General features: G+C 39.7%; 1 protein-coding gene across 3 annotated transcripts in view; it reads left to right on the top strand.

The window, feature by feature from the left end:
* The window catches only part of CACNB4 (calcium voltage-gated channel auxiliary subunit beta 4), a 132,276-nt gene that overhangs the window by 83,821 nt on the left and 33,568 nt on the right, over nucleotides 1–14,887 (top strand). For all 3 annotated transcript variants that reach the window (XM_054562703.1, XM_054562704.1, XM_054562705.1), the window contains 5 exons: nucleotides 1,731–1,807; nucleotides 3,288–3,307; nucleotides 3,533–3,613; nucleotides 4,906–4,964; nucleotides 12,632–12,741. In XM_054562703.1, coding sequence (XP_054418678.1) covers nucleotides 1,731–1,807; nucleotides 3,288–3,307; nucleotides 3,533–3,613; nucleotides 4,906–4,964; nucleotides 12,632–12,741 — 347 coding nt within the window. The remainder of the gene's footprint in view (nucleotides 1–1,730; nucleotides 1,808–3,287; nucleotides 3,308–3,532; nucleotides 3,614–4,905; nucleotides 4,965–12,631; nucleotides 12,742–14,887) is intronic.

Raw genomic sequence — 14,887 nt, 5'->3', positions numbered from 1 at the left:
GCAGCACCTTCTCCACCTAGGGCTTTTTATGGCATCTGCCATCTCTTGCTAATAAGGTAAAGACTGTCTAGCTTCAGATGAATTGGCCTCTAATGAACTAATGAAGTAACCACATACGTTGCAGCGTGCAGGTCCGAGGAACACACCAAAGCTTGAGAGAAATCGGAATCATACTGAACGTGTGCATGGGAGCCTACCTTGAAGCATTGATTTGAGGTGTTACCATTTTTTTCTAAGTCCTAAAATAGAAGCAGTTCTTTCTCTTGAATTTTGGCCTCCTTTTTCTGTTGGATCCTTTTCTATTTCAAAGACGCCTCTCTTTGTTAAGGGCCCTGCTGCCTTTGGCACACGGGAACATCTTAAACAGCAATAGGAGATCACAAAAGTACAGTCAGCGTCACTTTTAGTTATCAATCTTCTTCAGCATATAACATGTCTATAATGTTAATTATTAATTCCTCTTGTTTCCTCCACTCTAGACTATCTCTCTTTATGATCTTTAGACACGTTGGTAATACATGTTTCTGCCTCAGGACCTTTGTACTTGCTGTTTCCTCTTACCGGAACTCTTTCCTTCACTCTTCCACCAGAAAATTCCATGATTTGCTTTAGATCTTTGTTAAATATCATATTTTCAGTGACCTCTTTCCTGCCACTATATTTAAAATTGTACCCACTTCCCATCTCTGTTCTGACTTAGTTTTCTCTGTTGCATTTATTACTATCAGAAATAGTATATACTTACCTGTTCATCTGTTTGATACTGATATCACCTACTAGAGTCTGTCTCTATATGTGAAAGGATTTTGCATTTCTTCCCCCTACCCCATTGTACTCCTAACATTAGGATACGCAATAAGTATGTGTTGAATGAAGTAATAAATGCACTATTATCATGATTTCTGAAATTGTTAATTTATTATTATTTTTCCATAATATTATATACTTACATAAATTTGGACTAAAAGCTTACTTGCAGGAGGTTTGGGAGTAAAACCAAGAGCTACAGCCTCAATCTTATTTTCTTTATACCAACCCTGGGAGGTGTAGCTTCTCCCTCTACAGATGAGGAAACTAAGAAAGGTGTGCCAAGGTCCCACGACTAGTGAATAGCAAATCCGATTTCTCCAGGATAGGAAATCAGATGGTTCTGACTCTGGGGACCATGCTCTTAAGCACTGAGAGGGAGGATCACTGGAGAAATAGGGCTCCAGGCTCTTGAGGGCCCCTGTGGGCTCCAGGGAAGCCTCCGGAGCCACGTGAGGAGACCAGTGCTGACGATCTTCCATTCTGGGCCACAAAACTGTTGGTTCTTAATTCCAATCCCCACATAATCGCTTCTGAGAAGAAATGCTTCTTCCGGGTTTTCCTGCTTGTTTTGAGCTGTGCTTGACAACTGAACGGTGCCCTGGTGAGCGTATCTGGTAAAAGCAAGCCGTTCACGAGAGCACTCCCATCAGTGATTCTGCTGCCTGATTTCTGCTTTGAATAACTAGGAGAGAAATTTCTGCAAAGTATTTCCAAGTCCCAGTTTATTCCCCATTTTCTCTGAGAAATGAGGTCAAAGAAAACATTTGGACAGATTCTTGAAGTTCTTCTCTATGGCAGGATGTGGTGTGTTTTGAATTATCTGGGAGGATTAAGGCCAAAGAAAGCTTTGTACTCTCAAGTTCTACTTTCAAGGGATTTGGGGAGGGGAAAGACTCTTAAGTTCCTTTTCTGTATCCTAGGAAATCCAGTGGAAATTCTTCTTCAAGTCTTGGAGAAATGGTATCAGGGACATTTCGAGCAACACCCACATCAACAGGTGAGGGTTTTAGTTAAACTCTTTTTAATGGAATGTATTCCTTGCTGAGTATTTGAACATACATGCAAATATTTTTACTAATTTGGAAACAACTTAAGGGGCTTGACTTAAAGATTCTTTTACTTAATAGTTCCTTACTCATTTGCGTTTTATAGTAATTTGACTTAATTTAAAGGGTAGTTGTGGTACTAAAAATTTAGATGTTTGTATAATTTTGTAAAATCTTATTTATTCACCATTGTGTAAACCAATTTGAGGCAAGTTCATTATTCCATTCATGAATTCAACAGACTTTAAAATAGTGAAGTCCAATTAAAAAGAAAAAGAAAGTTGTAAACTCTCAAGAAAATACCCTGATTCATTCTCCACAGGCAACTTTAGGATGTTTTGGTACAGTCTGGGCTGTGGAGATTGGGAGGGTTGAAGCAGAGAATGAGGCTGTACCTAGAGGACCTCAATTTTCTTTGGCTAACAGACAGCTGAGCTCTGAAATTAATGGTAATGAAGGGAGAGTGGTAGCCCAATCAAGAGTTGTGCATTTGGAAATTGTGGAGGTATTCAAGCAGGATTGTTTTGCCGCCACATATTCTGACTCCTGTAAGCTAATTCCATTCTGGCCTAGAATTGATGCTGCAGTAGGGCATTGCATGTTACCAATTCAGAATGACAAGTCCAAGGTCTCTCCTGGCCTACCATAGCTGCAGGAAATTGCATCCATTCTGGAACAGTTCTGAGCACAGTACATGGGTGCTTGTTCATGTGAATCCTTCTTGATTTCAGGGCTCTGAATCAAACTAGGTCTCTGGGTTGCCCCCACGTGGACTGGACCTGCTTAGATGGCCACAAAACCACTTCAGTCAGATATTGAGTATACTTTGCCTGATCCCCATTTATTGGACATTTAGGGGATTACAGCTTTTCACTATTATAAATAAAAAAGAACAGGGATAACTGGTTATACACTTACTTGAAATTAAGAGCAGTAGAGTAAGGAAAACATGTCAATATCCTGGAAAGTGAGCTAAAAGACTTAAGAATGCATAAAGGACTGCCAAATCCAAAAATAACAACTGATGGAGGCAATGATTCTCTTTACCCGAATCATTCTTCTAAGTTTCTCTGTATCACATTTTCTTTGTCCAAGCTGTTGTCAGCACACTATATGCTGTGTTCAGCAGGAAACAACCCGTGGCCCATGCTGGCCCAGAACTCCCAGGGTTGTTATGACACCCGCCCTCCCCACCCAACATGAAATCAGGATGTAAGGTCATTCATACGTGGAGGAAGTTGTCTGTTATTTCATGTCTTCAAAATTGGCCTGTCCTGCGTGAAAGAACGGAACTGTGTCCTGCAGAGTGGGTGGTAGTGAAATGATGAGAATTACAGGGACAACTTGGTACATTCTTCCATCTTTTAAAATCATGTACTATCATTTACAGAGATGACATATTTTGATATGGCTCTCATTGTTGTCTTTTAGCAAAACAGAAGCAAAAAGTGGTAAGTTTGTATTTCCTTTTTAAATCTACTGTTAAGGTTTCTGTCCATATGTGCCTGCCATGCTCCATTTCAGTGACTTGAATGGCTGGAAGATGAGGGATGAGGCTCATCAGTGGGGGCCTGTGGTAATCATTTTTTGTTTGACCTGAGAATTATGAATGTTGTGGCTGTGGAGGAAGGATACTTATTTTCACCTTGTCATGTGTGTGAAATCATTTCTTTCAGACGGAGCACATTCCTCCTTACGATGTGGTGCCATCCATGCGTCCGGTGGTGTTAGTGGGGCCGTCCCTGAAGGGTTATGAGGTACAGATGCCAGCCCGTTATGCTTCGGTTCTTGATTAGGAATCTAGGAGACAGCCATTTGAAGCTGGCTCCGGGGCCTGCCTGCAGATAGGTACCGATGGAAGCCACCTCGCAGCGTGTGAAGGCGGCGGGTTGCAGTGTGGGGCTTCTCATCTATTATGTGTTACATTGTTTGGAAATAAATTATCTCCCTCAAAACATTTATAATGGGAGGTTCTGTTAAAAGGTTAGCTCTGCATTACGTTCAAAGGAATGGATTTTATCTGTCTCAGTCGTTCCCGTTACTGTTAGAAGTGCCAGAATATGAACAGCATAAAGGAGCACACAGGCAATCTGCCAGCAAACCTACACCCTCAAAGCGCCAACGGATCTTATCCTTCTGGTGCTCAAGTCAATGGCATAGTCCACCAGGTAGATTTCTCTGCTTATTTATTTTAAAGACCTATAGAAGGAAATAAAAAACCTCACTAAAAATATTAGTGAACGTCTTCACAGATTAATTAAACAATACCATGTTAAAAGGAAAGAATAAAGACTTAGATGTACTACATTGCAGATGTTGCAATTTTGACCTTGTTCAGCATAGATAATAAGTGGGACATTAAAATCGAAGTTGGGCAAACTCCACAGCATCATTCCCACTGAGCTAGGACAATGTTCAGTACACATCTGTTTGAACTAATTAATTTCTTTGAGGCAGATCTAAGAATCCCATCTCCTTCCTGCCTCTTTTTCTCTTTCTCCCCCTCCCTCTCTGTCCCTTTCCTTTTCTTCTCCCCTCCCTCTCTCCATGGGGAATGTCACAGGAAGACGAGGAAGAGCATTCTACAGCTGTCCAGCCCTGGGCACAGAGAATTTCTACCAATGTGCACAGACTAGCAGGACTGCTGAGCCCAGGGCTGGTCTGCAGGGTTCTAGCTGCTCCTCACTGGAAGCAAGCACCACTCAGGCTGTGGCAAGGACAGGCAGCACCTGCGTGCAAAGCCAGCCTGCGGTGGGCTCCTGAAGATAGTTCTGAACCTGATAACAGAAGAGGGTTTGCCTTGGGTCAAGTGAACATTGCTGGTTTATCCTTCAACACCCTGGAGGCGAACCAAGGGGGAAGTTAGTAACTGCTGGTGGTTAAGAATGAAATACACCTTCCACAGTAACCTGCCGCTCAGAGAGCACTGGCTGTGAGAAGGTCTTTGCTCAATCACAGTGCCCTCCCCTTCTACCTCTCTTACTTTTGACTTCTCTCTCTCTCTGTCTGCGTGTGTTTGCCTCATTCTTTTTTTCTCACCTTTGCAAAGGTAACAGACATGATGCAGAAAGCCCTCTTTGATTTCCTGAAGCACAGGTTTGATGGGAGGTGAGACATATAGATATTTTTGTATTTTTATTTTCCTTTAATCAAACATGTATGATGGATTGATTTGTGGATCTATGTTTCCAGTGATTGCAGAAGTTCTGTAATTAAAAGTTAACTCAGGGAAGAATACAATGAAAGAGCGCTAAAAATAATGAAGTTATAAAGTATAGCATTGAATCCCCAAGGGGAGAACAACCTCAAGAAGGAAAATAATCCATTCATTTTATTTAAATGTATATCTTTGTCTTTATTTTCTCACTAGTTAGTGAACTGTTACCAAACTTGTTTTATGAAAATTATTAATTTAAAATATAGAATAATAATGACAAATACGGTGGCTCGCTGGTCAAGCTGGGTAATATCACTTGGGAATTACACGTGTGTGTGTGTGTGTGTATCAGATAAAGATATAAATCTAAAGTACTGAACTTGCTCAAAAAAAGGGTGCAAGAAATGTTTTCATCATAAGCCTCTCAAAGTGACTATTTTGTAGGGAATAGACTTCTTTGGATGTTTAGCTCAGGGTTTGTTTTCTAGATATTACCTTGTTATTTTATTGATCTATTTTATATGCATCCTACTGTGACCCATTATCAACATGGCTCAGTCCTTAACCATCAGGTAATTTTTGTCATTTAAGTTTTGTGAAAAATGTCTAGAAAGAATTTCTGTGTTTTGCAGAGAAATGGTAAAAAGTTCTTATCGACTCAATACTAAGCACTAAGCTCCTGTATTGTGAATAAAATAACCACCTGCAAATACCTGAAGACTTATTAGAAACAAAGAAAACCTAAATAGCATGTACCAAAAATTATGGTTACACACATCCAACATAACAAATATTTTAATAAATATGGTATTTTAAGAAAAAAGGAAACATAATAATGCTTTAAATACAAATTATCTATATTTGCCAAAAGAAAAACTTCCTAGATAATTGTGTTAAAAATAGTCATTCATTTCTGGGACTACATACAAAGAAAATAAACTGAGATTTTAGTTGCAGTAATCGAGACTTTAGTTCAAGAAATCAGAATGTTTTAGTGTGTTATTTGAATTGCTAAGCACATTAGTGTAGGCCAGGGTGCCTTAATGAATAGATCCCAAAATGTATAATGATTCAAACAAAATGAAAGCTTATTGTTGTTCATTTAATAGTCTTAGGGAGATGTTCCTCAGCTGGAAGACAGAGGAGAGATGGGTGGGGGCAGAGGAGGATTGGGCAGAAAGTTTGTCCCGCCCATCATCCGGGGCCCTCGGCCTGAGGGTGGTCACTCCAGCCATCTGGTGGGGAGAGGAGCATGCCAGCCTGGAAGTGACACACATTGATTTTTGCATTTCATTGGTTAAGCTTGGTCACATGGTCACACTTAATTGCAAAGGAGGCTGGGAAGTATATAGTCCAGCTATGTGCCCAGGAGGAAGAGGATATTGATATTGTTGAACAAATAATAATGTCTGCCACATTCCTCTAGTGGACCAAAGGGCTATAAGCAAGCCATCCTATCCCCCTCTTTAAAAAAAAAAAAGATAGGCAAAAAATAAAGTAGTTACAAAGCAACCAAGTGAATAACACTGAATACTAGAATATTGGAGTTGGAGGAAAATGTGTAAGTTATTTTATTCTAATCTCTTTAACAATGACTAACCTGCCTATATTTGGAAACTGTTGGCTATTGGGAATGCATTTCTTAAGAAAGCATTGCAAAGAAACAGCTGAGCTCTGATTCTTTAACTTAAATAGTGTTAGTCATGGTCCTGCCCTCTGATGATCTGACTCTTAACCTCTACCCTGATGCAGCCCTCCATGGATTGGAGGCAGCTAACATGCATGGCTCAGTTTTCTGTGTTCTTGGTTGCGCATGCACATGCCCTTCAGCTGTGCTTGGAGTCAATGGTTTTGAAGTGTGGTACCTTGACCTAAGGAAGTTCTGAGTGGTGCCTCTTCCTGTGACCCCATAACAGCCACTGAATTGAACAAATTCTATTCCCTAAACACAGCCTTAGTTTGTGTTAGATTGTTTTGGCCCCCACATAACATCCTCATAAACAACAGTTAAAGGCGTGAAATGGAGGACCTATGGAAAAAAAGAAAAGAATTATTATAATTTAGCAAAGAGAAAGTGAGTGACTTAATTATTGCTTTCAAGAGTGAAGAATCTGAGGTTCTGCCTCAATCCTCAGACCCAGAAAGAGGAAATGTGTTTAACTGCACCAGCAGAGATTTGTTTCAAATCAAGTAGAATCATCTGCATCAAGCAATTACACACACTATTGAAAATGGTATTAGTAGAAATAGAATTAAAATGTCCATGCCAAGTGTTCCATGGGGTCTGATGACACAGCAGAGGAGCCGAAGATATGAGGATGAATCCAGCAGCAGCAAAAGTAATAGCTAAGGAAAGTGACTCAGCCCCAGAGAGGTCTCATGCAAGGCAGAGTTGGAGAAAGGCAGATATTAAAGGTGCAAGTAAGTGAGTGGACTTGCTTTCAAATAAGAGGCCAGTGCAGCAGAAAAACGAACACTGAACCTACTGGTTGAGTATATTTGGAGACTTTGGAAAGGACAGGTTCTGACATATCTGTCCTTACATTTTGAGCTATGACAATCTTCTGCATTGTATTTTACCAATTAATAAAAGGAGAGAAAACAACAAATAACCTTTAACTGAATCCAGCCAAGAGAACAAGTACATGGAAGGTATTAGCACAGTGATACAGCATAAACAATATGTTCTACTGGAAACCTACTCTATTTCATTGGCCGTGAATGCAGTAGATTACACAAAATAGTCAGGAGAAAGTCTTATTTTTTAGAAAGAGCAAAAAGGGGATCCACTTTCTAAGAAGATTCCTTCTTCAATACTGTTTTTCAAATCTTGGTTAGAAAATAATTCAACAAATTGGATTAAAGTCCAACAGCTTGATTATTACACAATGATATGTTTGTCTTTTTTGATACCTTAGAAACTGAGTCAGTTTAGAGATACTTATTTATTTATTTATTTAGCTATAACTGCTATTGTAGGGTGTAACTATATAATACCTGTAAGAAAAATGAAAAACCCAATATGAAATAGTTCCTGAGGGATCCCCGTATGTGCGGATATCCTCACGTTGTGACAATTCCTGTGCACAGATCATAAACTAAGTGAGCCTAACAAGCTGCTACAATGGCACCGGTCTGGTGAGGACAAAGTGGGTGAATAGGAGCAGAGTTTTTCTCTTAATCTTCCACCACAAACATTCATTGGGGATGATCCTCTGGGATGAGGCTTGTTCAGCTGGGTGAATCTACCAATTGCAGGCTGAACAGCAAGCAGTCAAACTAATTGCAGTTTGTTGACTTATGCTAATGATTTCAAATCTTAATGAAATTGTTACTTTAAGCTTTTTGACAACTGGATCAGATAAACTCTATGGCAATTATTGGATTCTTTGTAAGTGATATGATTATGGGAAAAATCCTAAATGAACATCCTGTTAACTTACACAGGTAAGATCTAGCCCTCGCTGGTGTGGTTTGGTGGATTGAGTGCTGGCCTATAAACCGAAGAGTTGCAGGTTCAGTTCCCAGTCAGGGCACATGCCTGGGTTGTGGGCCAAGTCCCCATTTGGGAGTGTACAAGAGACAACCTATCGATGTATCTCTTGTGCATTGATGTTTTTCTCCCTCTCTTCCCTTCTCTCTAAAAAAATAAATAAATAAAATCTAAAAAAAAAAAAAGATCTAAAGTGAAAGGAAGTTGTTAGCCAAAGAACACTTTAAAAAAAGGATTTGAGAAAGAATTTGAAGAAAAGAGGCTGAGAATACAACTCAGGGAGATTCAAGAGATAGTGTTTATTTATAAAAGGAAATAGGAACAATTGAGGCTACCACAAAGCAGCCAAGCTATGGAAGAATGAAAACAACTTATAATCGCAGTCAACAAATGGAGAAGAAAAATACAGTACCTTCCATTTCATAATCAATACTCTTCCTTTATCATTTCCTCCTGCTATTCTCTACTCAAATGGAGACTCACTGGTGGACAAATACTAGAGATAATTAATTGAACACTCTAATGCCAAACAGGAACACTTAAATTAGCAGGTTTTAATTATATATCCACCCTGATTCTCCCACCCTCAAATATATACAAATATCAGACTCTGGGAATGGGAGAGTTCATAGTAGACTAACTTAAGTCTTCAAATATCCAATAATTGTCCTGTGTACCTATCAACATAGGACGCTATAAATAATTATTTAAGAAAGCACTTTTTATATATTACATTGTTTTCTCCTAATGACAATCCCATGAGATAGTTTGGCAAAGCTATTTTCACCATAACTTTGACTACAATACTGATACTCACAATACGATATGACTTGTTCATGGTCATGCAACCAGCAAGAGAAACATCCAGGAAGAATACTCAGGTCTATGAATGACTTCCATCCCTGTTGTCTTGACAGTGCACTGTCTGTTGTTTGGAACACTTTTCTCCATGAAAATTAGGACTTAAAAATATTAATAACCTATCAAGGCTGCATGTTAGGTATAGCAAGGATAGAGTACAGAAGGACTTTACAGTTGTTCCTTTACTAACATTGAAATAATAATTTTTTAAATGAATGTGTCGTAACTGAAAGTAATATCTTTACATAGAAAATCACAGAAAACTGATCCGCATAGATCATGATGGATCGCAGCAACTTCAGTGAATTCCAACACAGAAATAAGTAAGAGTTGGCATTCAGATTTGCTAGATTTAGAGAATGATTTTTGCTAGTTGCCAATGACATTTGCTAATATATCCAGTCTGATAAGGAACTGAAGTCCTATTAGTCTTCTATCTACAGACCAGTAACGACTGACACTATGTCACAGGAAAGTTTCCCAGGGAACTTTTTAGAGATGTATATCAAACAAGATGCATGAAAGTGCTAAAAGACATGAGAGGGTAGAGTATAGCAAGAAAAAAAGTAGAAAGGATATCATGTTAAGTAAAAAAAGTATATGCACTAGGTAACATTTAATAGTGAAGGTAATTACATTGCTGGAGGGACTTTTACCCCCGCCAAAAAAGTTTGGATTTGGTTTCTGATTTTGATAATAGTGTGCATGTTTCCCAGGGCGGGGGTGGGTTGTGGAGGGGGTGGTGGGGAGTGGTGGAGGGGGCAGGAAACTCCTGCCTTATCTTACTAAAGGGTTCCCGGGGCTGTGTCTGTCTTCTCTTGAGCTCTTTCATGCATGTGTACTTTTATTAAGAAATAACTTACATTAACAAATTAGCTGGTATTTTATTAAGAAGCAAAACAAGAAAAAGAACCCTCTATTCTATTGTCCATACGTTTTCCTGTTTTTTGAATAAATGAAGCACTTTTTTTATGTTTGTGTGTGTGTGTGTTTGGTAAAACTTTGGATGTGTTTGAAAATGGCTTTGTAAAAATGTTTATAACCCGGAAAAAATAAAAGTGTGCATCTGTTGATAACCCCTTAAATTTTTAAGAACCAAGGGTCACTATTTAGCTTGCATGGAACTATAAAATTTGGTTTTCACCTAAGCAGAATAGACTTTGTGGGCCCTTCAAAAGTAATTATTCTGGAAAGTTGAATTCTGTCCCTAAACCAACCCCCTTGTCTCTAATCATATGTTTGCATTGCTCTGGAACTTCACTGTATGCTTCTAACCAGCAGCTTCATTCTTCAAACAACAAACAAACCAAAAACAGAAACAAAAGAAATAAACAAGCAAACTCAATCCTGTAAATAAAAGGAGTTATGGTCATAGGCCTGCCTTTGAGATTTCATGCCTCAAGGTGCAGTGGCCAGCTGAGCAGTGGAGACTCAGCTGTGACCTGAAGCTGCATAAATCCTGACCGTTTCTCAGCACATGGCCACGCCTGAGTGGGGCTCTGCATTTGGATGATTCAGCTCCTACCAGAAGAACTGGGGTTGCTGGAGAAGAAAACTGAAACCGTAAGAAAATATTAAGTCAGATGGCTAAGAACTGGCTCTTGTGCTCGGTCGCCTGTGGTTTACACCTTCTTAACCTCTAATTAACCTTGTGGAACTTCCTCTCTGCGTCTCAGTTTTTCTTCTTGGTAAAATAAAGAAACATTACTTGGCCAGTACTGCTCAATGTCTTTTAGCAGTTGAACAACTTTTTACAATGAAATCATTTAGAAAGTCCCCATGAAGAAAACAGAAATGCCGAGACACCTGCCATTGTCAGCGGGGAAAACCGGAGCCCCGCCCACTCAGTCTCTGGTCATGTTCTCCGTGCCCCGAGGTGTCTCCCAAAACTCCTGGTTTCTGCGGAAGGCTCTTGGAAGATGCTTCAAGTCATTCACTAAGGCCTAAAAATTCTAAAAATTCAGAAATTTGAAACTTCCTGACCATCTACAGCTTATAAATACAAAGATACAAGCAAGGGGTACTTTGCTTTAAAATGGCACCAGAATTTTTGCACACTCTATTACTTTAAAGAAGCAATTTTCAATCACTTGTTAAATGAAGTGTTTTTAATTCTTCCCAAGGCTTCAGGTCACTGAAGCCTGGTGAACCGTCTCCTGAGAGTGCTGATAGTGTTGTCCCCAAACAGGTGTGACATGACATAGGACTTAGTAATTATTAATAACTACATCTCTTCCCTGCTCCAGCTTCCAAAGGAGTTGCAAAAAGAAGGAGAATGGATGCACCAACTGATTACAAAGAGAAAAGAGTGCTACTCTCCTTGTCTCCTTTTTGGAACTCTGCCACGTTGGTCCATGGTGGCAGTAACTGGCTGAGAGAGGTGTTCTTTGCATTCTGCAGGTAGATAGTAGTCTGACACTGGGCACAGTCAGTTTAAAATAAAGAATTTTAAAACAGTAAGTTCCAGAGATTCGCATTTGAAAATCGTGTGCAAGTAGACCCCTCTCACCATTCCTTTGCAGTGTCTTTGCTTTATTCTCTTTCAAGACTGCAGGAGACTTCCCACCTTAAAACATCCTGGCACAGTCCTCACGCTGTCTTCTTATGACCGCCCACCATCTATATTCAAAGTCACATGCAGATATGCTGAAGAATCTTGTGCCTGGAGAAAAGAAATCATATTTTTCATATTCTTAGAAATAAAACCTTCCTTTGGACTTGTGGAGAGATGCTTCATGTATGATAAATTAACTGTTGAGCACCAGGAATACAACATAGCTACCAAATGGTTAATTGTCTTTAATGATCAAAATGAAGAGGATTTTCCCCTTTGACCAACAGCATTAATATGCCAGGGCATCTGTAGATTTTGATGGTCTTGTACAAGAGCAACTCAACTGTGAATTGTAGGGAAAGTTTACTGTTTCTTCCCAGAAAGAGTGTGGTTTACTAATATGTTTTGGTTCCCTCCTGGTATGGTGTGCAGTAAAGGGGACCCAGCAAGGCAGACAATAGTGGAGGAAGAGCTGCAATTTTACTGCCGTGATTTATTTTGTTAAATAGTCAACAAAACCTTCCTCTATTCTGCTTCGCTTCTGTTTTAATACTAGCCAGAGCCTGTTTAAAATACTTGCGGTCAATGTTTATTATACCGTGGTTGCTCTATAGTATGTAAAGTGGTAATTAAGTACTGTGATTATAATTCACTTGGAGAGCCCTATAACATTTTTAGTGGTTGGTTTTGTTCTGTGTTCCTGTTCATAGGATATCAATAACGAGAGTGACAGCTGACATATCTCTCGCTAAGAGGTCTGTCCTAAACAACCCCAGCAAGAGAGCAATAATTGAACGTTCGAACACTCGATCCAGCCTAGGTAAGATGTTCGCATGTGGTGCTTCTCCAAGCCGTGCTTTCAGATTGCTGCGACACGTGTTGCGTTTGTGAGTGACGTTTCCAATTTGCTGCCCATTCTGACTGGGGCCAGTGCTGGTTACCTGAAGAGAACGCTGTCCACGGAAAAGAAGAGAGCAGAGTCCTACAGCAGCCAGCGCCTCCCCTATCTCAGCACTAGTCAACTAGCTAATTAGTAGTTTGGTGGGAAAATCCTCAAGGGGATCTCCTGATCTGTTATTGCCTAACTGTGGGAAGCCACTCATCTCCACTTTGCCCTGGTTTCTCAATGTGGTTAATGATATCTGTCATACCTGAATCACAGCTGACATGAAAGGAAACTAGATGTTCGGCCTTCTCAGATCCTTAGAAGATAGCCAGATCCTGGTGTTCTTACTGTTACTTCTGCTGCTAACTGATAGTACCTAGAAGAGTCACATCTTAAGGGGAAATAGTAACTGCCATTAATAACATGCAGGTTATTTAAATATGTCTTTTCTTGGAACACCAGTTAGAAAATATCCTGAAAGTTCCCATGATGAAACGAAAAATAGCACTGTATAGGGTTAGTTCTATCAAGCCTTTATATGAGCAGGACTATGGAGGCTGGATTCACCATCCACAGAAGCAAGTCCATGGTGCCGGTGAATCACAACATTCATATCAAAAGGCTCCTTTCTACAATTGCCAAGAGCAGTGTAGTGCACTCACAACTTTTCTGGGAGTCTCTTTTGCATTCATATTCTGAGGGCAACTTATTTTACTGCCCTCTTCCTCATGGGCATATAGGGTTCTTCTATGCCATTACATTTTTTTTTTTTAACTACTGAAATGAGTTCACACATGTCATCAAGAATTCGTTGAAGGCTGTGCTAAGAATTGAGCAGGTTGGAAAGAAGCTACAAAATATCATCTCTATGTTCCTGGCATGGAATTGGCACATGGCAATTGATCAATGAATGTTTTGTTGAACGCTTTGTGAAAGAATGCTAAACTTACCAAATGAAATGGGTGTCAGAGCTTGTGCTGTCAAGATCCCAGACATCAGTGTTTTGTTTTGTTTTTTTCCTCTTAGTCCTGTATTTAGAACCTTCCACATACAGAATTAAACACTTTTAAAGGTACAATATTTTCACCTTGAAGAGGTGATGATGGCAGAGCTGATGCTGATGAATCAATTAGGTAACTGATGAAAATCAAATATCATGGGTGACAAGGATGCCAAATTAAATATTTCTCAAATAAGCATCTGCTCTCTGCTCTCTCATCTTTCCCTCTCCTCTCACTCCTCACAGTGCCTTTGACTTCCTCTGATGTATCACGAGAGGCTAACAGGCCCTTAAAAGCATAAGCTAAATTGCCTGACTCTAACCATACGCACCAGCAAAGGGTTTCATAAACATACTTTGAAGTCATCGGTATAATCTAGTCACCTGTTGTCAGAGTCAGTGGAGTGGGTGGGGTGGAGTTACTGTAAATATTGAGGAAGAAACAAGGTAGATGTCAGTTCACTGCTTTTTCCCTTTATTCTGTAAATTCATATACCACAAGCATTGGGGTTAATTTAATGGCAATTTATTATAATAATCACTGTGGGAACCACACAGTGCCTGCTTGTTAATGCACATTTGCAGATTCCCTCATCAAATGTTTATTGAACACTTGCTATGTGCCATGCATATGTCAGACTTGAGAAGTGCAAATGTGACTAAGACAAAGTATCTTACGCACAAGCAAACAGAAAGAAGAAACAAGTGGTTACAATGCTGTTGGATAAAGGAATTACGAGCAAAAAGCTAAGGGTATAAAGGAAGGATGGTAGTAAGTCAGAGGTATCTAAGAAGACATCCCGGAAGTTAAATTTGAATTGGTTCATCAAGGCAGGCAAGAATGTGCAAAGGCATCAGCATATTTAAGAAAAAAAACCCCCACAAAACAAAACATTGCGTGGTTGAGAAACAACTAGTTTTGTATGGAGCATCCTTAGAAAATGGGAGTGATGACATGTTTGAGGGCAGCAGAAGAGACTGGAAAAAAGTAGAGCGGGGCCAGTATGTTCAGGCTCTGTGTGCCTTGCTAAAGAGATCTCCAAAATAGAGCCCACGAAATGTTAATTTTAAAAGATACTA

This window comes from Pteronotus mesoamericanus, unplaced genomic scaffold, assembly GCF_021234165.1.
Source record: "Pteronotus mesoamericanus isolate MK-2021 breed Mesoamerican mustached bat unplaced genomic scaffold, CSHL_Meso_final scaffold_651, whole genome shotgun sequence".
Classification (NCBI taxonomy): domain Eukaryota; kingdom Metazoa; phylum Chordata; class Mammalia; order Chiroptera; family Mormoopidae; genus Pteronotus; species Pteronotus mesoamericanus.
Note: the sequence above shows the minus strand (reverse complement) of the source record. Positions and strands in the feature narration are given on the sequence as shown.